This window comes from Adiantum capillus-veneris, chromosome 13 (genome assembly GCF_014529385.1).
Source record: "Adiantum capillus-veneris isolate H3 chromosome 13, ASM1452938v2, whole genome shotgun sequence".
In the NCBI taxonomy this organism is placed as follows: domain Eukaryota; kingdom Viridiplantae; phylum Streptophyta; class Polypodiopsida; order Polypodiales; family Pteridaceae; genus Adiantum; species Adiantum capillus-veneris.
The window spans coordinates 152,409,714-152,434,902 of NC_140943.1; the positions used below are offsets into that span (position 1 = coordinate 152,409,714).

Genomic DNA, 25,189 nt, shown 5'->3' on the forward strand with positions numbered 1-25,189 from the left:
TTTTTGTGAGTGGATTTTCAAGTTCACACCTTAAATGGAAAGCTTTCCTTCTCCCTTGTCTCATGTAGCGCAATGATTCCACTCTCGTGCATCCCCCCCCCCCCCCCTTACAATTATGGTAATGCCCCACTAGTTGGGCTCCTCAGATGACCGTACTATCTTGTGGATTTTATGCACTTTTGCCAAGGCAAGAACCTTCTCAACAAGAACCGGATTAGCTAATTGCCAAACCCCCACAGGCATGCACAATTCCATCACGAAAGAATGCAAAACAAGAGAGTTTCTCGCATGAAAACTCGCCCAAATCAAAAGGGAAGTGTTCCATTGCATGTGGGAGCTCCTAAGACACTCATAGACGTGTTTGCTCCACTCAAAACGATCCAAAACAGAGAATTTCAGCTTGCAGCGTTTATTTGCAAGTTTAAGATTTCGTACTTTAACTGTAAAATAACACCTAGGAAGCTTCGGGAAAGCCTTGGGGTGGTTATACAAGAGTTTGGTGTCAATGACCAAATAGTGAATAACAGCATGAAGAAAATTTACTTACAGCTCACCGGAAAGCTTCTAAAATGCACGGGAATCCATCTTAGACTTGTACTTTTGACCTAGAGAGATTTTGGCGCCGTTGTGCTGCCAAATTTGGTTCGAAAACCTGCAATTTTAGCCCTTGACAGGTTTGGACAGCTTGGTGGGAGTTTAAATTAAGTGTTCATTTGTTTTCAATTGAATTAAAAAATACAAAAAGGGGCGCGAGTCTACGGGACCTACAGGGTGTCGGTCTTTGTGTGCGCAGTGACAATCTAGTTGATGGACGCATCTAAGTTCTCTCTTCTTCTCAATCCTCTGTGTGAAATAAACAGGTAATTGAATTAGTACCACCCTCTAGTGTGTACTTGCCGGTTATAAATATTCCCTCCAAGATGCTGGAGCCACCCATCCTATGATGAGTCATGAACAACAATATTGTTGTATCATCTTCATGCGCCTTTGATGATAAATTTGGCACATTAAATGGGCCTCCTCCCCTAATGGCTGCCCATCCTCTTCATAACTAACTTTTCAGTATCAAACACTTTTTGACTTCAATAAACACATGCAAATACACAACTTTTTGATGAACAAGTCTGTGCCCCTAACGAACCTTCATAAACCCCATTTTGCACATGATATGCTCCTTGAGTTAATGACATCCACTTCGTCAGCCTAGGCGTGGGACTTGTTACTTGAATCATTTAAGCACCTCACATGACCCTCTTTGAAATAGAACGTAAATGTTGGTTTACAAGGAGTTTTGCCATTGAATGGATTGGTCAAATCAGTAACATGTACCAAGCCCTTAACTAGAATATTGATAATCTAGCAAATGAAGGTTGTCCTCTACATAGCAGTAGCGGTTATCAAAGTTCAAACAGCACAAATCGATAAAGTAGAATTGTTTTTAAAAATGAATGGCAGTGTTAGCTATTTAGCACCTCTACTGTATGTATTTTGTGAGGATCATCTTTATGTCCCTTTGTTTTACCAAGTTGACCTTCCAAGAAGAAGGATGCTTCTCTCTTATAACACCCTTTAGTTATGTATTAATAACCTTCTTGAAAAAGCGTTGCAAGCGTAGCACCCATAAAGTGTATAAAAATCTTCACAAAACAGCTTCTTTGTGCAGGAAGTTGACATTAAATACACCATACCAAGCAAAAGGTAAGCTTATGTACAGGCCTAGGACTAATCAAGGATAAAGTTACTTCCAAAAGGACTAGAATACATTCAATTTATTTATGGTAGATAATTCTGAAGCGCCCAAAAAAAAAAAAAAAACTGGTACAATTTATATGACATCAAATATACGGCATCTCTTGCAAGTACTTAAACAAATTGGAAGTCTTTCTCAATGAAGCCTATCAATTGAGTTACTTGTTCGACAATACAAATCACTGTACCTGCAGTTGCATCCCCAGCTTCCAAATCATCCTCATCGTCTTCAAGAGTGGTTGCACTTTCCGTCACTCCATTCGACACAGCATTAATTTGAACAGCCTCCTCAACAGGGCTAGCTTTCTTTTTTTTCTTCTTCTTTTTTTTTGCCTGTACAGTCTCCTGAAATCATGGACAATAGTTCACGGAGCAGAAAGAAAGACTCCTGATGCTGTTAAATCATTTCAACCCTCAAAACCAGAATCCGTTAACTTAAACAAGACAAAAACCCTCTAAAAAGGCCCTCAGTCCAAATAGAACAGCATTGTTTATAGCACACAAAACTATTAAGTGGTTTTCAATCCATTCAAACATTTAACAACCTAAACTTTTCCCTTGTAAAAGATATCTGGCATATAACATCTCACTTGTATCCAGGTAGATGTGGCATACATTGACAAGCCCCATCTCACAATATATATATGACCTCTCCCATGCTCATTGCAAATCAAGCCTAAGGCCAAACAGAAGGACCAGTAAAATATTTGCCGAGCTGACTTGCACATTCAAAAGGCCAATTTCCAATTTTTCCAGTGGGCAGGGCATGGCTACTCATCCACTAACACCTTCATCTTAGAACTCCCTTGGCTTCTTTTGCAACCTCCGTGCACAAAAGCTAACATAGTACCTTTTAACCAAAAGAAAAAAAAATATTACCACAAAACAAGGTGTAAGACTTGAGGAAAGTCTTTGAACAAATTAAACCCCACACAGCACTTTTGGCATCTCTGCAATGCAGGCTAATCACACCCTGAAAGTGGTAAACAATGCGCAAACTCCCCAATGGTAAATACTTATCCCACTGAGACTTATTTTCAAACAAATAACACTTTGACAAGTCTAAAACCATTGAGTTGGGTATCTCAAACTATCCATGGGTCTGTGGATGAAGCAAATATGAGAATTTGAGCAACATTCTCACACATTGCTCTCCAAAACAAACTATAAATCAAGAGTCTCTATCTGACACAATAGATTTAGGCATCCCATGCAACTGAAAGATGGACAAACAGCTTTGCCAAACAATCGGCCTTTACTTTCTCTTCAGTAGTACAAAATGAGTCTGCCTGCTAAACCTATCCACAATAGTGCTATGGAACTCCACCACTGCATAGCAATATCTTTGAGAAAACCGGCAGCTTGAGAGATCTTTAATTCTTATGTGGAGTTCCCCACGGCATCAATGTTGTCAACCTGATGAAGGAACTGTAAAGCTTTCTTTCTATCTTTCACACTTGGAGAGGTGCAATAGATCCACCATCCTTGAAGTCCTTTGGCTGATTTGGTGCAAATCCAAGATAGGGATAGTAGGGATATGCATACTGACTCCAACCATTGTATCCAGTGGACGGTGGGGAAGGTCGTGCCATCGGCGGAGGCAGAGGCGGTTGCATGGTGTAAACATCAGATGGCTGCACCATATTTCTGAGAACTCCCCCAATTGGAATAGAGGATTGAGTAGGTTGTCGGTTAGAAGCCCTTGTGCTTTCTCCTACTAGAGGAGGAACAGCCTCCTAACGCAATAGAGGAGGTAACATGTAGTTCAAAAACTACCAAAAGCTCTACTAAATCTCGAGATTCTGTTGAGGATACCTCCAGAGGTATAGAGGCGACACTCAAGGGTCTTGAGATATACTTCTAAGGCCACAGCTCAAGAAGGACGTTGAAGAGTTTGTGCGTACTTGTTTGGTATATCAGATAGCGAAGTACGATAGGCAGAGAGCAACGGGACTCCTCAATCCTTTACCGATGTTAGGTGCAGCGGAATGATTGTTTACGCTTTGCTCAAGATGAGTGCTCCGAATTGTGCTCAAGGTTCCTTTTAGTTCTTATGGAAGGGAGAGCCTTCCGTTCTTTAATGGAAAGTGCTATGATCACGAACAAAGTGAATGGACAATGTGCGTGCAAGTGAATGAGACTGAGAGATAGAGAGAGAAGAGAGATACGACACCAGAGACGTTGTAAAACCCTCCTCCGAAGGCCCCACTCTCGTCGGCGAGAGTGGTCTACTTATTGATTGCACAAAGTGGTACAATGACGATGCAATGGACTGATGCAACCTGGGACTATGCCGATGACGTCGACGGTGATGACGAAGTCAACCTAAGGGCTGAAATCTGCAATCTTTCTACTACTGTCCAAAATCGCTATGGGCTGAAATCTGCTAATCTTCTATCTGCTGAATTCTGACTCTATGTCGGTGACGATGTCGATGACGATGATGCGACGACGACGCACTGAAAACGTAGCTGCTGAAGTCTGCGTTTTCCGGGCTGAAACTGTAAACCTTGCGGAAACTGACCGTGCGGCGAGGAACTGCTGCGGGAGGGTGAGATCTGCGAGGTTCGGGACTTGATCTGTGATATCTAACTGCTGAAAACTGAAAACGCTGATCCTAGGGCTGATTCTGTCACGATAGATCTGCAAAACGCTGAGGTTGCTGGCAGATGCAAAAACGCTAGGGCTGAAAATGGAGTTTTTGTCGCCGGGATTCTGCAAATGCAAAAACGCTAGGCTGATCTGCTGTGGTCTTGTCGCCGTGGCTCTGCAAATGCAAAACGCTGGCTGATCTGTGGTCTTCTAATGCTTGCTGAAAACGCTGAACCAACTACTGCATTTACGGCTGAAAACCAAAAACGCTGCTGCATCTGCTAGCGTTAGAGAAAACGCTGAGGTCCTGGGGGTGATGGCGATGCATTCACAGATGAAAACGCCAGGCTCGCTGATGGATCTGGTAGCGCTATCAAAACGCTAGGAATGGGGAGGTACTGCTGAGGATGTCCAAAAATGCCAGGGCTTGGAGAGGGAATCTGCAAACGCTAGGGTTGATGGGTTCTTGCTGAGAAGGTGCCTGTTGAGCGTGGAGCTCCTTCTGCCAGAAAGTGCTAACTTGGGTTTGCTTATATATTAACTTAGCAAAATTGCCCTACCTACTTTTGTTGGAAAGTCACTTAAAAATAATAAGTGAAAAATGTCAAAAATAGGAAAAATAGGCTAAAATCACTGGAAAATTCCCCTAACTGATTCTAATGAATTCTGATGGGAATTCTGATGATCATGCTATGTGCAACCAGAGGATATGCATCTATGCTAAGTGACTGGGCATGCACGGTCTACGAATAGACTCACAAAAGTGCCAGATCACTTCTAGTCTAGACTAACTGGACTGACTGAACCTTGATCATGCTGTAGCTTGTCCACGGACACATAGGGTTGGATGTGTCATGTGACATCCCCTCCTTTTCAAAGTGAGGTACTGGTACCGAACTGTATGGCGTCGGGGAGATCGCCAATAGCATCCGGAATCCAGGAAGGGACGCTTCGCCGGCCCACTCTGATGTGTGGGTCGTGCGGTACTTGAACTTCATAAAGGTCTGCAACGCTTGCTTCTTTGGGCCGCGCCGAAAGCGACACAAAGTCATCTTCAATGCTTCAACTTCGTCGAGAGTCATGCTTCCTTCTTCTTCAAGAATCTCCATGGCTGAAAATTCCTGAAGCCATTTCCAACACAAAAACATGAACATATCCATTCCATGTAAAGTGACTGGAAAAAATCTCGTCTTCCTCAAAGACTGTGCATGCAATGTAGATGAACCAATAGACGGAGTGACAACCCGTTCATCAAACACAGTCAAACAATGAGATCGAATCTTTCTCTTTTGTTCTAAAGCAATCAACTGTAACGGAAATGCCCATGCTTAGTGCTCATACTTTCATGTGCTCGTTCGGAAACTGTGTCATGCCAAGGAAGAGACATAGAATGTGACTTCCTGACATACATACTTTTCAACTTTTCATGAAAAATTTGCATACATTCGTGCTCACCCATGAGAGAAACGTGCTCAACATACAATATGTCATTCCTAGGAAAAGGGATCACATAAAGATGCTGACTAAAATACAGAAAACGATCACGAATGAAACATTCGAATAATGCGTGCGTATCAATCATGCGAACACATAATACTTCCTGTGAGGGTTCTTTGGACCTAGGCTCGAGAGCCAAGATCGGTTCTTCCTGAATGCTCGAATCGTCCTGTGGGGGTTCTTTGGACCTCGACTCGAAAGCCAAGATCGGTTCTTCGTGATTCATCGAATCTACAACGAGGTTAGCTTCGCTAGAAAAAGCATCCACCAACACATCATTTCTGTGAACAATCACATCATCTTCATGCAACTCATCATGCTCGTGAGAAATCACGTCTTGATCATGCAAATCATCATGCTTGTCATTGTCATCCAAATCATCATGCTTAGCAATATCATTCAAATCAATGTCATTCAAATCATCAAGCAAATCATTGTCGTTCAAAACATCATGCAAGTCATTGTCAATCAAATCATCATCATGCTTCACACAATCATGCAAATCCTGTGTATCATGCGTTGGAGAAGAAGAGACTGAGAGAGTCTCCTTTTCCCGAATCTCTTGCAGCTGTGCCTGAGCTTGAGAAACGAGTTGCAAGAACTCTTTCATGTGTTGGTCGCTCATTCCTTTGACGACGGCTGCAATTCTTTCTATGTCTGCGCTCCATTTCTGCTTTTCTTTCTGCTCTTCTTTTTGCGTTTCTTGCTTCGCGTTCTAAATTCCTTTTCATAAACATCTGCTCCAACTCCTCCATCGGAGTTAGTGCAATCGGTGTCGTAGATAGGGAAGGGTCAGAAAAACCTCCTGGTGGGAAAAATTATTCTTCACCTCTCTCATGCTCATCACCTCCAAGCGAAGTATCCATTCCGCTTCGAGATGACCATTCTGCAATCGTGGGTTCTTGTGGTCTTGGGTTCTTAAGTTCACGAGGAACTTGGGTTCTTGGGGGTCTTGGTTCTTGAGGTTCTTGATGTTTTCTTTCGCTTGCAAATCGCGTTTAAGAAGGATCTTCTCTTCACCCGAGTTCTACTCTTTTCTACGGGCGCACCCCTTGGCGGCCTTGCGCTCACACCAAGGTTGCTTTTTTCCCCCTCACGTCGATTGGCCGGCCGCTAAGTGCACGGTCCGCTCTCAATGAGTAAAAAGAGACACAAGGGAAGGTTGGACAAGCCCTTCTTTCTTGGGTTTCCTGTCACTCTTCAAAAACACGATTAGGAATCGACACGCCTAAGCGAACTTGGGTTCGTGCGACCGCAACAAGCAAAAAAAAATTCTTATGATTCTTGTGGTTCTCTCCTTGAGTGATATAGAACACTGCCAAAGCTCTGATACCAATGTTAGGTGCAACGGAGTGATTGTTTGCGCTTTGCTCAAGATGAGTGCTCCAAACTGTGCTCAAGGTTCCTTTTAGTTCTTATGGAAGGGAGAGCCTTCCGTTCTTTAATGGGAAGTGCTATGACCATGAACAAAGTGAATGGACAATGTGCGTGCAAGTGAATGAGACTGAGAGATAGAGAGAGAAGAGAGATACGACACCAGAGACGTTGTAAAACCCTCCTCCGAAGGCCCCACTCTCGTCGGCGAGAGTGGTCTACTTATTGATTGCACAAAGTGGTACAATGACGATGCAATGGACTGATGCAACCTGAGACTATGCCGATGACGACGACAGTGATGACGAAGTCAACCTAAGGGCTGAAATCTGCAATCTTTCTACTGCTGTCCAAAATCGCTATGGGCTGAAATCTGCTAATCTTCTATCTGCTGTATTCTGACTCTATGTCGGTGACAATGTCGATGACGACGATGCGACAACGACGCACTGAAAACGCAGCTGCTGAAATCTGCGTTTTCCGGGCTGAAACTGCAAACCTTGCGGAAACTGACCGTGCGGCGAGGAACTGCTGCGGGAGGGTGAGATCTGCGAGGTTCGGGACTTGATCTGCAATGTCTGACTGCTGAAAACTGAAAACACTGATCCTAGGGCTGATTTTGTCGCGATAGATCTGCAAAACGCTGAGGTTGCTGGCAGATGCAAAAACGCTAGGCTGATCTGCTGTGGTCTTGTCGCCGTGGCTCTGCAAATGCAAAACGCTAGCTGATCTGTGGTCTTCTAATGCTTGCTGAAAACACTGAACCAACTGCTGCATTTACGACTGAAAACCAAAACGCTGCTGCATCTGCTAGCGTTAGTGAAAACGCTGAGGTCCTGGGGGTGATGGCGATGCATTCAAAGATGAAAACGCTAGGCTTGCTGATGGATCTGGTAGCGCTATCAAAACGCTAGGAATGGGGAGGTACTGCTGAGGATTGTCCAAAAACGCCAGGGCTTGGAGAGGGAATCTGCAAACGCTAGGGTTAATGGGTTCTTACTGAGAAGGTGTCTGTTGAGCGTGGAGCTCCTGCTGCCTCTTCTGCCAGAAAGTGCTAACTTGGGTTTGCTTATATATTAACTTAGCAAAATTGCCCTACCTACTTTTGTTGGAAAGTCACTTAAAAATAATAAGTGAAAAATGTCAAAAATAGGGAAAATAGGCTAAAATCACTGGAAAATTCTCCTAACTGATGGATTCTGATGGGAATTCTAATGATCATGCTATGTGCAACCAGAGGATATGCATCTATGCTAAGTGACTGGGCATACACGGTCTACGAATAGACTCACAAAAGTGCCAGATCACTTCTAATCTAGACTAATTGGACTGACTGAACCCTGATCATGCTGTAGCTTGTCCACGGACACATAGGGTTGGATGTGTCACGTGACAGATTCTAGACCATGGGAGAGTATAGCAATGGACCCTTTTTTATCTTCCCAAGACTTAGAGTGGGCATGTTGGCATTTGGTACCAAGTCGCACGATCCAAGGACTTGGCAAGCTTTCAAGAATATTTTCGCCCGGAGCCACATGACATCCTACTTTGAAGTACAGCTTTTGGCAGATTGGGGTAACTTGAAACCATGGAAGACTACAACCAAAGTTTCCTCGACCTTTACCTTCCAGTGTCTTTCTTCAAGGTAATTGTCACAATGTAAGATACAACGGAAGTGTGAGAATTATATGTACTAATCCTTTATTAAGTACTTAAACTCATGATTAAGACTTAAGAAACTGAACTAAACTCAAAGAAAGACTCAGAAGACTCTCTGTTTTGATTGATTGAAGTGTGAAACAAGGGCTCCTTATATAGGAGACGAAGAGACACAAATGAAAAGACACATCTCTTGGTGAAGAGACATGACTTTAGATGTAAAGACACATCCTTTCAGTGAAGAGCTGCAACCATTGGGCGAAGAGTCGCACCCGTAGAGCGAAGGGGTGTGACCAGTCGTTGAAGGAGTGTGGCTTTTGGTGAAGAGGCACGTCTTTTGGGCGAAGGGGTGTGACCATCCAAGCGTAGGGGTTCTGGTTGGCATGGCACTTCGCATATCTGCATCAATGAGTAACTATGTAATTTAACTAAGTCACAAACGTAACATTCCCTCCCTCTTAAAATAAAACCCATGTGTCCAATGAAAGTCTGTCGTTTGTCGAAGAATTCTTGGAGGAGGTGAGGGTATTGTTGCATTTCTTCGTGACGACTGGTTCCCGCTCGCTGCTGCTGTTTCCCCTTCGCTGCGCCATCGCCCCCCTTCCCCCCCCCCCCCCCCAGCGCTGCCCGCCTGCCCTCTCTACCCCCCCGCCAGCCCTCGCTGCCCCCCTTGTTGCCCTGCTTGTCCGCGCGCTGCCCCACCCCTGCTGTAGCAGCTCGCGACACTGCCGCTGCTGCAACCCTGCCCGCCCCTGCCGCCCGATGCCGACCCCCTGTTGCAGCCGCTCCCACCATTGCCGCCCCCGCCCGCTGCTGCTAGCGCTCCCGCATTAGCCGTCCCCGCCCGTTGCCCCCCCCCCCCCCCCCCCCCCCCCCCAAGTTGCCTGCTCTTTTTCCTCCGAGTTGCATCCTGCAAATCGGTACATTCAGCATTGACTCCGTTTTGGGGCAGTGCTTTGCGTGCCTAGTTGCAGATTCCGCCCGCCATCCTCTTCTTACGCCACAGCAGTAGACACAAATGGAGGCTCCAGCTTCGCCACAGAGGGACTCACCTGAAGCCCCCTCGCCCGACCCCGCTGAGCCCACCATTCGACTTGCTCTTTCGCCGACAGAGCAAGCGAGCCTTGCCACAGAGGTAGAGCGTTTGCAGGCGACTTAGGTCATTTGCAAGGTTCTCGGCACCCGACCTAGCAGAGGAGAGCTGCGAGACCTTCTCCAGGCCCGCCTTCTCGCAGAGGTGGGCAAGATCTTGGATGTCCAGATTCTCGGACGGGGGTACTACCAGATCGAGTTCGAGACCTCCGAGATGGCCTCCAAGGTCATAGCTATGAGTCCACTGGCCATCCGAGCATCACGCGCCCACTTTCGACAGTGGCGACATGGTTTTGACCCGACTTCGGATGTGCTAGTAGAGGAGGCAGACATCCCCATCTCAGTCTGCTTTCCGGGTTTACGGAGGGAGTACCTTCCACTTCTCTCCAGGATTGGCTCCGCCATTGGACTGTCCTGGAGACACCTCGTACGGCAGCATCAGTAGCTGCCAAGGCGGCTGGCATCCCTTCAGTTCGAGTTTTGGTCAGGGATACCCACACGCTCCCGAAGGTCATCCTTCTGCCTCGGGTGAGTGGGGGTTGGTTTAGACAGAGTGTGGAGTACTCGGGTCTCCCGAACCAGTGCTTCATTTGCAGACAGATGGGCCACCTAGCGAAGGCCTATCCACGGAGGAGGCCACGACCTGCACCTCAGCCTCAGCCCCAGCCTGCAAAGGCTGGGCCGCAGCCCACAGCCAACGGCACAGCGCACAGATTCAGAGCCACCCTCCGAGCCTGGGGCTCCAGCGGAGAAGGGGTGGCAGCAGGCCCGTGGCCGTCGACGCCAGGGGCCACAGCGACAGCCTGGCACTCAGAGTGGCCCTCAGGTGCCTACTCAACAGCAGTGGGTTCCCACGGGGAACCGCTTTGGTCCTCTTGAGCAGGAGGAGCCACCTACGCCAGCCTCCACCTCCGCTTCACCCTCGCCAGCCGCCCCACCTTCAGAGTTCCCCTCCTCCTCCTCATCCTCCCCCCCGCCCTCTGCTCCCGTCCACTCCCCACCTCGCCCCCCTGCCTCTGTCGCCCCACCCCGCTTCTCTTCCTCTCCGTCCCCCCCCCCCCCCCCCCCCCCCCAGCTCCTTCTCCCCCTCCTCCTGCTTCAGTACCACAGTCGACTCAGGAGACCGGTCCCTCGCGGCGGCTAGGAGATCTCTTGGCAACGCTTTTGCCACGAGTCGCCTAGCGAGAGAGGGTCAGCCCTTCTTGCGGACCCCTCTGTAGATTCAAACATCTTCCCTTGCAGCTATCCCTCGTGGTCTGACGAGCATTGACCTCCGACGCAGCTGGGATTTCTTCGATTACGGGTTCACTCGCTTTCTCGGCGATTCCGCAGCAGACCACGAGGTAGCCTGCTTCAGGGTCCATGCTTTGTTCCTCGCCGCTAGGGGGACAGAGGCCTTGGACTCAACAGTTGGTTTCTCCTTCCCCCTCTGTGGGGTAGGACCGAGACAGAGTGGTCCCTCGACTCAGTGGTGGGATGGTTGCATACACAGGTTCTCGAGTTCTCTCACCACATGGGAGAACTTGGAGTTACAGATTTGCTGCAGACTTTGTGGCCACTGGCCAAGTTTGCGGTGATACCCCCAGACTCAGCAGGATGTAGACACATTGTGGTGTACTTTTTTGCTGATACGCAGTGTTTGCCTTGCTATGTATACATTCATGAGGACTCCTGGACAGAGGAGGTTGCTTTACGCACGGCTCGCTCTACTTGGGCTTGGGCTAGGCACTCACTGCAGTCTTGCCTATCTAGAGGACGCTCGGATGCGGATTACTCCCCATCCAAGCCAGCCTCGAAGATAGCCCGTCTTGCTGCTGCTAGAGCATCTGTTCTCTCTCGCTCCCCATGAGGATCGTCTCGTGGAACGTGCAGGGACTAGGTGGGCCCCAGTTTCAGCGCAACAACGGGGCCGATTGCGGCAGGAGCTTCAGCGTTGCCTTGTGGGAGGAGAGATTGATCTCCTTATGCTTCAGGAGCACCATTTGTCTGAGAGCCGCATTCGGCGATGTGGTCAGATTTTGCGTGGACGATATGATACCTTTTGGTCAGCTGCTTTTGGACCTAGAGGCATCCAAGGTGGGGTATGTATGACTATTGCGGACTCATTACAGCAGGCCACTGTGGGTAGAGGGATTATTGTGCTAGGCAGGGCTCAGTGGATTACTATGCAGGTTCAGGGTGGCCTTGTGGGCTTCCTGAACATCTATGCGCCCAATGTGGCGAGTGCTCGTATAGAGTTTTGGTCACAGATTGTTGAGTCTTTGCCACAGGTTGACCATTGGTGTGTAGGAGGGGACTTCAACATGTTGGAGGACCCTTCTGACAGGATCGGAGGCAGCCATGCTACTGTGCATGGAGTCGAGTTAGCAGCTTGGGAGAGGTTGTGTATGACTTTGAGGGTCTCGGATACATGGCAGCATTCTGGCTTTGTGAGGCCTCCAGAGAGTCTTGCTTTCTCTAGATCGGACCGCAGAGTGGGAGGAGTGAATCTATCGCGGATAGATCGCTTCTACACTAGTGACCACTTTAGTGACTTGGGGGGATCAGTGGGCATCCTGGCAGGGATATCCTTCTCGGACCATGCACCAGTGATCCTCACAGTGGCAGACAGGCAGAGGAGTGGGAGCACGATGCTTCGCATCCCAGAGCGGGTCTTGTTGGACTCAGCACTCAGAGAGAGGGTAGAGGCTCTCTGGACAGAGGGCATGGACAGCCAGGCTCTACCTGCAGACAGAGTGGCCTTAGGCCTAGCTCAGCTTAGCCACTTTTTTCTCCAGGAGTCTCTGGCTCGACGGCAGCGAGAGAGGAGCAGCAGCGTCTCAGACGAGGCATTGCTTCACTACAAAGGATGCAAGAGCAGCATCCAGACAGTCCATGGTTGGAGGAGCAGTTACAGCAGGCTCGACAGGAGCTTGCTTGCACAGAGGAGAGGCGTCATGAGTTTGCCTTTCACCAACAGGCATCTCAGTGGACTCAAGTGGGTGACAGAGTGACAGGTGCTTTTTTTGAGACAATGGGACCTCGGCACTCGCATGCCAAGGTCAATCAGTTGAGGAGACCCGATGGGTCAGTTGTTTGAGAGCCCGAGGATATGCGTGCAGTTGCTACTGACTTTTACCGTGAGTTACTGTCGGCTGAGCCCCAGTCAGAGCGACAGGATGCATGCAGGGGGCAGGTTTGGGCACAGATGCCTTGTCTTGTGACTGAGGAGATGCGCCAGAGGCTAGAGATGCCTCCTTAGCTTGAGGAGCTGTACACAGCTCTTAGGGCCCTTCCTCGTGGTAGCTGTCCAGGTGAGGATGGGCTGACTCCCAGCTTTTTCTTGGAGTATTGGGACCTGCTTGGCCCAGATCTTTGTAGTGCCTTTCAGTACATTCTGCACACAGGCGTGATGCCGGATAGCGTGAGTGAGGGCCTCATTTACCTCATTCCAAAGGAGGGTGGCTCCTTGGACGAGATTCGACAGTGGCGTCCCATCACCATCCTCAACTCAGCCTACAAAATTCTTGCCAAGGCTTTGAGTTTGAGGATTCAGCCACTTTTGGAGAGCCTTATACATGGGACTCAGACAGGTTTTGTCAAGGAACGTAGTATCCTTGACAACATCTTCACTTTCTGGGAGGCTTCTGCCCTGGCACGGCTCCGTGGGGAGGACCTTGTGATTCTTCTTCTCGGTTTTGAGAAGGCATACGACAGAGTTGACTGGGACTTTCTAGAGGGCACTCTACGCAGGATGGGCTTCTCGGATGCTTGGATCAGAGGGGTGTCAGCTTTGTACAGACAGGCTCACAGTCGGGTGCTTTTGGCAGGAGGTAGAGGTGAGCGCTTCATGCTCACACGATCGGTCAGACGGGGTTGTCCTCTTGCCCCCTTTCTCTTTCTGTTCTATGCGGAGGCAATGAGCAGATTTTTGGTGTCACAGCAGGTTGGTCTGAGGGGCTTAGCACTCCCTATACGGGGGGATGAGCTTCTGGACGCTGAGTTTGCCGACGACTCGGCCTTGTACTTAGAGGGCTAGGAGGCCAATCTACACAAATGTGAGCAGGCTTTCGAGACCTTCTGTTGTGCATCGGGCACACTGATCAACTGGAGAAAGACAGTGGCTTTCTCGGTTGGCAGTGCTCCTGTGCCAGATTGGATGCCAGGAGAGGGTTTCAGGTGGATTCCCCCAGGGACTGCAGTTCGGTACTTGGGTTGTCAGGTTGGTTTGGACTTGTCCCCCGAGCAGCAGATTGCTCCTCTTCTCCTGTCCATCAGGAGAAAGCTGTTGCATTGGAGCTCAACACGACTTTCGTTGGCTGGTAGAGTAGTAGTTGCAAACCAGGTGCTGTTGGCGACTATGTGGTACATCACTTCTTGCTGGATCTTCTCGAGTTCTTGTCTCAGCCAGGTTGAGAGGCTGATCAGGAACTTCCTTTGGTCAGGTCGTGACACTCTGATTGCCCGAGCCAAGGTGGCTTGGTCGGTCATCACACTTCCTTGTTCTCAGGGAGGGCTTGGGATCATTGATCCAGCATAGCAGAGCAGAGCCCTTCTTGGGAAGTTCGTCGTCAGAGGACTTCTTCCAGGCGAGGAGCCCTGGAAGGAGTTCTTGCTGCAGAGGCTTCGTGCCAGGAGGCCCTTGGCAACCTTCGACCAGATGGATCTTTACAGAGTTGCGCCGAGTTGGTTTGAGCAGGAGACTAGAGGACCGTTTCGTTGTGAGTTTGCTTCGATCTTGGGAGCTCTTACGGCGTGGCCTAGAGCAGAGACAGCCGACGTGCACGGAGGAGCGCCTACGGCAGCCCCTCGTCTGGAACCCCATGGTTAGCACTCAGAGAGGCCACTTGGTTGGGAGTCGGCCTCATGTTTCTTGGGGTCCCATGGCAGCAGGTCCAGCGCGCTCTCTAGGTGACTGGCTAGAGTTCACAGGTTTGTCAGAGGAGGTGCAGGGTTTCCAGCTATAGGGCATGAGAGGGGTGCAGAGCATGTGTCAGGACATCTCAGAGTCAGTTCCAGTTGAGTGGCTCACGCCTCTCGAGCCAGTAGCACCCAGGTGGATGGGAGCCTTCACGCGACTGGAGGTTCTCATTTCAGTCAGGGCCTGCTCAGAGACTGTCCCAGTCCTGTTCTTCGAGCTTCAGGGTGGGGGACGATTACAACGAGTTGCAATAGAGGCCCCGCAGGTAGCAGAGTGCTGTTTCCAGAGGATCCGAGTTGTGGGCATCTATGGGAGGAATTGCGTCATAGACCCTGACCCAGCAGCTCTTGAGACTAGACACTGGAGGCTATGGGCTTGGGAGTGTTGTCCACTGGCACGAGTACAGTGGGATCCTGGTGAGTGGCTATGGAGGGACCCCCTCTCTTCTGCAGACAACCCAGGAGTCCCCTTCTTTCAGTACACTGTTCGGCTTGGACGTCATATACTTGCAGCACAGAGAGAGGCCCGCCCCGCTGCAGCACGTCATTGGCAGGAGGAGGGCCTCACAGTCGAGTTCTTGGCAACCTTTTGGCAGAGGCTGTGGGACTCCAGACAGCCGAGGCGCGTCACTTTGTTTCAGTGGTTGGTTGCACACAGAGCCACGGCAGTAGGGAGTTGGCTTGTGCATGGTGGTCTCTCGGCCGCATGTGCAGCCTGTGACCAGTTGATGGAGAGTCAGCGTCATTGTCTTTGGGACTGTCCCTCAGCCCAGCAGGTGTGGCTACGAGTTCTTCGGCTGATGCCTGCTCTCTCCACGGCTCAACAGTACACTTGGGGGGCAGCGGCCTGGTCCACACTCACCGGCCCGGCACTTCAGTTTGAGCTATCTTCCACCAGCAAGATGATAGTGATGCAGGGGGGGCGACCTACACTCCAGCCTGCTACAGAGCTTACTCCACAGGAGTGGTGCAGTGAGAGAGAGGAGTGTTGGGAGCTCATCAGTGGCCTGACACTGTGGTTCATCTGGCGGGCCCGCTGTTTCCGCATCTTTGAGGCTCGCCCTGTGCCACCAGCAGAGACTGTTCGTGACTTTTGGCTAGAGCTGATCCATACTCTCAGAGGACAGCTTGAGGGACTACAGGGTAGCTCTGACCGCATGCGGGAGCGCCGCGAGGCTTTCCTTCGTCTCTGGCGCCCTGGGCCTTTTTACACCATAGTCCAGGGGGTGCTCAGATGGCACTACTGTCCACTTGTGTGGCTCTTCCCTCCTCCCATCTCTTGATTTAGCCTCATTGTATATATGCTGTTTTTTTTCATTGGGAGAGTCTCCCCATCAAGCGTGTTGTAGCCCTCTCTTGCAGAGGAGGATGTAGCCCTATGGGCAGTTTTCATTAACTAATAGAAGGATCTCTTTCTCGGAAAAAAAAAAATTGTTGCATTTCTTCATCACTTTGCCAAGTAGAATCTGACTCATCCAAGTCCATCCACTTAACAAGAAACTTGGTTATGATCTTTTGTCTTGTTTCTTTTCTACAAACGTTGAGAATCTTTTCTGGGACAAGAACGACGTGTTCATCTTCAATTTCTCGCACATAGAAAGATAAGTCTTCAACAACAGGCGAATCTCCTTGAATATACTGTTTGAGCCAGGAAATGTGAAAAGTAGGATGAATTTTTCCCCATGAAGGCGAAAGTTCCAAATTGTAGCTAAGAACTGAATTCTTCTTGATGATCTTGAAAGGTCCATAGAAGCGAGGTCGCCATTTTGGGAAGACTGACTTCAATGTTTTGTAGCAATGAGGTGCTACATACAATAAAACCAAGTCACCTTCTTTGGATTCTGCATATCGACGATGCTTATTTGCCTGCTTCTGATAACTTTGTTGAACATGTAGCAATTTATCTCGAATCTGTAGAAGGACATCTTGCATTTCTTGAACCAATTGATCTGCTAAAGCTACTTTGTGTTGAAGAACAAAGTTCGTAGGCACAAGAGGAGTATGTCCATATGCTGCTTGAAATGGTGTCATTTGAGTTACCAAATGAGGAGAGTTATTATAAGCAAACTCTACAAGTGGCAAATAATCCTCCCAAGATGCTAATCGAGTCTGAATGTAATGTCGAAGCATCTCTTCTAAAATTTGGTTCACTCGTTCTGTTTGACCATCTGTTTGAGGATGGTAGGCTGAACTGAACAATAGATTGGTGCCAAGAGACTTAAATAAAGATGTCCAGTAAACTTTGAATCTCGATCAAACATGATGGATTTTGGTAATCCATGCAATCTGAAAATATTTTGGACGAACAGTGTTGCAACATCCGGGGCAGAAACTATTTTCTTGCAAGGGATAAAATGCGCCATTTTGGAAAATCGATCAACTACCACAAGAATTTGAGCATTGCCTTTAGGTGATCGAGGGAAAGTGGTAATAAAATCCATGCTGATACTTTCCCATCTTTCGTTAGGCACGGGTAAAGGTTGAAGTAAACGTTGAGGTAACTGTCGAGAAGCTTTCATAATCTGACATGAGTGACAAGCTTTCACAAACTTCATAACATCTGCTTGCATCTGCGGCCAAAAATATGTTGCTGACAAAATCCGATATGTTTTGTTAACTCCAGGATGTGCAGCAAAAGGTACTTCATGATGTTCCTGTATCAAAATCTTCCTCAAAGATCCTTTGTGTGGAACACAAATACGATCATTATAGTAGAATAACTTATCCACAATTGTATATGCTGCAAACATATTCATCTGTGAAGGAGTGGGACTTAGAGATTTGAGGGCTTGAAAAACATCTCCAAAGTCTTTATCTGTCAAATATTCATTCTTGAACCATGCAGGAATTTCCATCTGCACATTTGTTATGGCAATATTTGTTGCGTGAGGCATGCGGCTCAAAGCATCTACGACCACATTTTGTAGACCAGGCGTATACTGAATCACCATGTGAAAATTTGCCAAAAATTCAACCCATCTTCCTTGACGAGGATTCATCACTAGTTGAGTAAAAATATACGTCAAAGACTAATGATCTGTTTTAACCATTGAATCTGCGCCAAGAAGGTAAGTATGTAATGTAACTAAGTCACAAACGTGACAGGAAGTGAATGTTGACTTTGCTCAAGATGAGTGCTCCGAATTGTGCTCAAGGGTTCCTTTTACTTACAGAAGGGAGAGCCTTCTGTTCCTTTAGTCAAAAAATGCAATGATCACAAACAAAGTGAATGACACTGTGAATGAAGGTACTAAGACTGAGAGAGAGAGAGAGAGAGAGAGAGAGAGAGAGAGAGAGAAGAATACGACACCAGACGGTCCTCAAACCCTCCTCCAAGGGCCCCTCTCTCGATGGCGAGAGAGGTCTATGCTATTGATTGCACAAATCTGGTACAATGGTGTTGATGCAAAGTACTTGATGATATGATGCAATGATAGTCTAAGTCGATGATGACGGCAACGATGTCGCTGTAGGCTAGAAAACGCTACTGAATCTGGCTAAAAAACGCTACTCTTGTAGGCTGAAAACGCTACTGCTGTGGATTGAAAACGTTGGACTATCTGGCTTAAAAACGCTGGTGTAGATAGCAGAAACACTGGCCCTCGACGCTTGTGCTCTCTTGGTTTCTTCTGCTTCTATTGAGTGACTGCTAGGTTTCTTTTATAGTAACTTAGCTACCCAGTTTTCCAACAAAACTCACTTATTAAGTAATAAGTGAAAAATGGATAAATTGGGAAAATGGGTTCTCTGCACTGTAAAATGCTCATGATGGGTACTGATGTCATGCTGATGATCATGATGTGTGCAACCAGAGGATATGCAACTACTCTAAGTGCCTGGACATGCACGGCTTGCACACAGGCTCACAAAGGTGCCAGAACACTTCCTAAGCTGACTTGAACCCTAGACCTGAGATAGCTTGTCCACATGCACATAGAGGGAGTGCACCAGCAACTCTTGGAATCCTATGAAGAACACTTCGCCAGCCCACTATGATGCGTGGGTTGTGCGATACTTGAACTTCATGAAGGTCTGCAATGCTTGCTTCTTTGGGCCGCGCCGAAAGCGACAAAGTGATATGTGGCGGCTTCAATGCTCCAACTGCGTCTATGGACGCAGGTCCACCTTCTTCAAGAATCTCAGAGGAGGAAAATTCCTAAAACCATTTCCAACACAAAATCATAATCATACCCATTCCATGTAGAGTAACTGGAAAAATACTATTCTTCCTAAATGACTATTCTTCCTAAATGACAATGCATGCAATGCAGATGAACAAAGTGACGCAGTGTCAAACCGCTAATCAAACACACGCAAAAAGTGGGATCGAATCTTGACTTGTTGACCTAAACCTATCAATTGTGGCAAATCACAATGGAAATGCCGATGCTTGATGGACAATCTTTCTTGTGCTCTTGCTAAGATTGTGTTATGCCAAGGAAGAGACATGTAAAAGCGATTGACAAAACGGACAATCGGTAAACAATGTGTATTCCTTGAATGAAAACTTTTTTCCTTTTCGTGAGTGATCCGCATACATCCTGCTCATCCGTGCGTGAATCATGTGCATCGTACAATACGGCATTGCCTATGAAAAGGGAACACATAAAGACGGTGACGAAAATACAAGAAACCGTCACGAATGAGAAACTCGAACAATGCGTGCTGACTAATCATGCGAACACACAATACTTCCTGAGTGGGTTCTTTGGACCTAGACTCGAGAGCCAAGATTAGTTTTGCGTGATTGATCGTATTTGTAATGAGGTTAGCTTCACTAGAAAAAGCATCATCTAAACCATCATCCTTCTGAACAATCACATCTCTATCATGCAAAACATGTGTGTCATGCTTTGGAAAAGGAATGACTGAGACAGTCTCCTTTTTTTTTTCTTTTTCTTTTTCGTGTTCCGTTTCATGTGTCTTGTCATGTTCTTTGTCATGCAACAAATCATGCTTCTCTAGAATGAGAATACGTGTTTTATCCTCGTCCAAAACATGAGTGAGAGATTAGTGACATAGATGGAGTCTTAGTGTCACATTGAAGAACCACGAGAGGTGCTCCTTCAACTGCGAGACTGAGAGTGTTTTCTTTCCAACAAACTTGTGGATTATGACCTTTAAAGTAAGTTTAAACCACTTAATGCCAAAAATCAAATCGTATCCTGAGAGAGGAGAAATCACAAACTTTCGACGAAAACGGACATTTTGAATGGACACGGTCACATCAAGACATTCATGCATAAAAGAAGAATGCATGCCGGGAGTAAACCCAGAGGCCGCAATGGAATCAATGGGTCGAGCTTCTAGACGTGTACTCTTCACGAGAGAGTCGCTAATCACATCATGCATACTACCAGAATCAAAGAAGACCACAATGCGTTGACCATTCACATAACCATAACAATGCATGAGAGATGCATCAGCATGATCGTGAGAAACTTGGGACACGTTTGTGTGCTCTCCGATTGCATTAATAGAAGATGTGAATTATGTGGGTTCTTTAGGACCTAGGTGCGTTCTTAGGACAATCTCGTCTTGTGTGACCCTTAGTGTGACATTGATAACATCGACCTACATTAGTATAAATGACTTGTTCTTCTGTCATTATGTATCCTCCTAGAATTCCTTGTGCAGCATTTTCATACGGGGTTAGCTTAGGTGTAGCAGGTGTTTTAGCTTTACCCTTAGATTCATTTTGAGAGTTCTTTTCCGAAGGATTAGAGGAAGATTGGCTAGAAGAGTTACCGTTCTGACCATTCTTACCGTTCTGTGAGTTTTGAGGAGTCTGAGAGGTACTCTGACAAGACTTGTTCTCCTTAGGCTTTCCTTTGTTGTGCTTCATCTCCTGTGAGAGAGCAATTGCTACCGCCTTGTTGAGATCCACAGGGTCGAAGACTTTTACATCAAACTTCATATACTCGTCCAACCCGGAAAGGAATGCCTCTTTGCGTTCATCATCCGCTTTGCGTAATTGAATGCCGAGCTGTAAAACACGGTTAGAGAAAGACATGACTGGCATACCATTTTGCTTGAGATTGTGCCAATCGTCTTTCAAGCACACTAACTACTGAGGTGACATAAACCGCGCCTTGAGCTTGTCTTGAAAGTAGGCCCAATTGAAGAAAAGGGGCATGCCTTCTTCGGCTTCCTCTAGGTGCGTAGTCAACTGTGCCTCTTGCCATGCGTGATTAACAAACTTGGACACTCCAAGTCGAGAATCTACCACGACACCACAATAATTCACTTCAAAACAGTTCACAGTTCACAATTGATTCGACACTGGCCCGGCGGAGTTCCGTGCCTAGAGATATTGGCCCCAAAGACTAGCGCCCCTTTCGGTATTTTCGTTTTGTATTAATCAGCAACTCAAAATACAAGCAAGTAGTCGGGACTCACTCTAAGACTCTGCGTCCAGATGCTCTAAGAAGTGAGAGCCCAAACTACCAATTTAAAGAGTTTACAAGGGATGCTAAAAGCAGAGCCCAAAAGTTTCGAAATTTAAAAGCACTTTAAATATAAAGCTCTATCTCTCTCTCTTGCTTAGTGGAAAATAAAGCAAGCCCCAAAAAGCTTCAACGTAGGATTTTCAGCCAATATCGCGTGGCCAAAAATCCGCCCTCAGCTTCCTTAAAAAGAGGGCGTCCATACATGCTGCCACGTGTCATCCATTCCGCAATTTCCAGGTTCTGCGCCGCATTTTGCAGGGGCTGTGCCACGTCATCTTTTTACCTGTCCACCGGGACTATCCCAGGCCAAAGGGAATGTGTGAGTGTACTGCGTGTAACGGACTTGGACACTCCAAGTCAAGAATCTACCGCGACAGCACCAAATAACCACTTCAAAACAGTTCACAATTCACAATTTATTCGACACTGGCCCAGCGGAGTTCCGTGCCTAGAGATATTGGCCCCAAAGACCGGCGCCCATTTCGGTATTTCTTTTTGTATTAATCTGAGTTCAAAGTACAAGAGTGCGGGCAGGCGCTCACACTCAGACTCTGCATCCAAATGCTCTGAGTTGTGAGAGGCCAGCCCGCTTATTTAAAAGTACAAGGGATGCCAAAAGCAGAGCCCCAAAAGCTTCAAAAGCTGAAAAATTAAAAGCTTATGTTTTTTTCTCTCTCAAGTTCTCTCTCTGGGAAGTGAGGCCCCCACCGCGCAGCCCCTGCACCCCCTGTAGCTGCCCACGCGCCACCCCTGTGGCTGCCTGCGCGCTGCTGCTGCTCTCACCCACTGCTGCTGTTTCATCCCCTGCGCGCGCCACTGCTGCGGCTGCGGCTGCTGCTGCTGCTGCTGCACCCGTGTGGCTGACCTGCTGCAATTGCACAGTGCCAAGAGTGTAGCACCTGCCGCTGCCTCACTGCACCAGGCCTGCTGTCTCACTGCTACATGTAGCCACTGCCGCATGATTCCCCACCTATGCAATCAGCGCACATTAATCAAAGGGTATCCAGAAGCGGTCGAACAGTGAGCTCATCGCCTTTTAAATCAATGCCGAAGGACACGCCCCCCAAGGATTCAAGGGACACGACGATCACATGTACTACACAAGACATTTGGGGACTGCTACTGTCTATCCAAGAACAGATACGACAATAGAATGAGGTTATTTCATGCCAAAATGAAGACATCAAGAACCTAACACTACACAACCAAGAGTTGGATCATACCATTGCACTGCAAGCTCTGAAGCTTCAACAACAAGAAGACACCCTGAAAACACTGCAAACTCAAGTACTGGAACAAGGCAGTCACATAACACAGGTCACCAATAATGCAATCGATGCACCCGAGGGGTCTCCTCCATCTTGGGCACAGATAGTGAAACAAGAGAGGACCATGGGACACAAGACAGGAGAGATGTATACGTATGAGAGTATGTATACGCATGAGGATTCTACCGAATACAAGGAAAGGGAGAAAAGATCCCAAAACATTGTGATACGAGGCATGCCAGAACCTGAGGGGGAAACAGTCATGTCATTGAACGTAGATGTTACCACCCTGTTAGCAAAAAAGCTTGATATGCAAGATGCAGGGGTATATGGGGCATATAGAGTGGGTCAGAAGAAGACTGATGCTCATAGGGCAGTTTTATGCACAATGTTGGATGCTCACAAAAGGGCCATAATTTTGGAAACTGCACGCCTCTACTTGAAAGGCACTCAATACTATATAAGTGAAGATAGAACACCGACACAACAGGCAGCAAGACGGAAAGCATATGAGGAATGCCTCAAGGAGAAAAAACCAGCATCACCGCCTAAAAATGCATAGGGGCACGCGACCCATGGGATCACGACCATACAGGTTACAAGCTAGAATTGTAGAGGTTTCCCATGGCATAAGGGAGAAGGGCTGGTGGATATTCCACCACAAGCTGACATACTCTTCCTATTGGAAACATGGGAACAAAACACATGCAGGCTGCCAGACATTAGTGGATATATCAAGCACTCCGTATGGTGGAATGGTACCAAAATGCGAGGACAAGGAGGTGTAGCTGTAATGTATAAGGAAGAGCTTCAAACTATGGTTGAGGTATGCAAGATCGATGACCACAAGCGCTATATATGGGTTAAGGTTTGCTCATCACAAGGATTGATCTTTGTTGCAGGATGCTATATCCCGCATCGAGAGTCACCTTTTTATGACACAAACCAGCTATCCAAAAATGACCCCTTTGCTGACCTATGTACAGACATTGCAATGTATGCACAAGAGGGAGCAGTTGTCCTTCTTGGGGATTTGAATGCCCGGATTGGAAACACACAGGTACAATTGACAGACCATTCAATGCACCGTGCGGATGAGAATGGGGAACTTATACTTGGTTCTATGTGGGATAGATGTTCAAGTGATAACATCATGAATGCACAGGGGTCAGCCATGATAAGTATGATGAACTCAATGCAGCTTGTAGCCATGAATGGTGCGGATAAGTTCGTACACTCTGGATCATACACTTGCTACACGGCAAATCATGGGAGGAGTACAAATGATTATAGCCTTGGTGAGATACGATGCATTGGACTTGGTCCATAGTTTTGAAGTGGGTAGCAGGCTACCGACCTCCGACCATACCCCAATTCATATATGCCTACACACGCCCAGTATGCCTATTGTCAACACAATGAATACACCGAATTGGTCATACAAAATGCAACTCACAAAGAAAGAGGACTATGCTAGTCTCTTAGATAGCTTACTGTTTGACCGGAACATGCCTTGTGACATTGAAGAGATGTGGAAGATCTTCCGACATGCAATGGAGGAAGCGGCAAAAATTACTATGGGCAAGTATCAAAATGGTAAACAGACTAGGAAGGGTTTACCTCATAATCCTTGGTTTGATGCAGAATGCGAGGAGGCCAAACGCAAGATGAGAGGCTTAGCACAACACTCAACTGAATGGGAATGGGCTGCTAGAGAATACAATACACTCAAGAGGAAAAAGAGACGCATGTATGAACTCTCAAAAGAACAACTAGACCTCAGCAGGTTCAAGAAAGAGCCAAAGAAGGCTTGGCGTAACATGAAGGGGAAGAAAGGGGATGTGATGGGAGATTTCAGCCTAAACGAAATGTATGCTTATGTACAAACTTTGTATGCCCCGTCGGGGACTCAAGAGGCGATATACACAGGGGCTCAGGCCGAACATCCAAAGCCCATCACCTTCTAGGCAGTCATTAAAGGCCTCTAAAGCCTGGCGAATGGGAAAGCAGCTGACACATTACATCTTACCTTTGAAATGCTGAAATGGTCAGGTATTGAGGCTAAGAAATGGATACACCATATGATGAATCAAGCAATCAACCAATACTTACCCCAAGATTGGCAAGAAAACTGGGTGAAAACGCTCTTTAAAGGAGGTGACCACAATTTGCTCACTAATTATCGCACCATCATGGTGAGCTCATGTATGGCAAAACTATTCGGAAGCATTACTGAGAAAGATCTTAGCACATGGGCTGAAAAAAAAGAATTACAAGAGTAAATTTCTCACATCCAATCTCGTAGAAGACATACGGAAATGGTTCTCTAGATGGAATGTGGGAGACCATGTGGACATGCACATAGAGGAAGGCACTGAACATGAGCATGGGTTGAATTTTGACAGAAGCATACTTGAAGCCCTACACACTAGATGGAGTACAACAGTACACAGGTCCAAATTTGAATACTACGGCAAACACATCAATACACGATATTGGGAGACGTACAAGACTGGGGACACCCAGATGCATATCAGGACACCTATGTCCCACCAGGCAAGACGGGCCATTACTTTGATGCGGACCCGATCACACATGCTCAAGATTGAA

At 47.3% G+C, this 25,189-nt stretch overlaps 1 protein-coding gene across 1 annotated transcript in view; it reads right to left on the bottom strand.

Moving 5' to 3' along the window:
- Nucleotides 1–25,189, bottom strand: part of LOC147445102 (methionine aminopeptidase 2B-like) — a 142,657-nt gene that overhangs the window by 99,707 nt on the left and 17,761 nt on the right. The window contains exon 2 of the mRNA XM_086527581.1: nt 1,938–2,094. Coding sequence (XP_086383707.1) covers nt 1,938–2,094 — 157 coding nt within the window. The remainder of the gene's footprint in view (nt 1–1,937; nt 2,095–25,189) is intronic.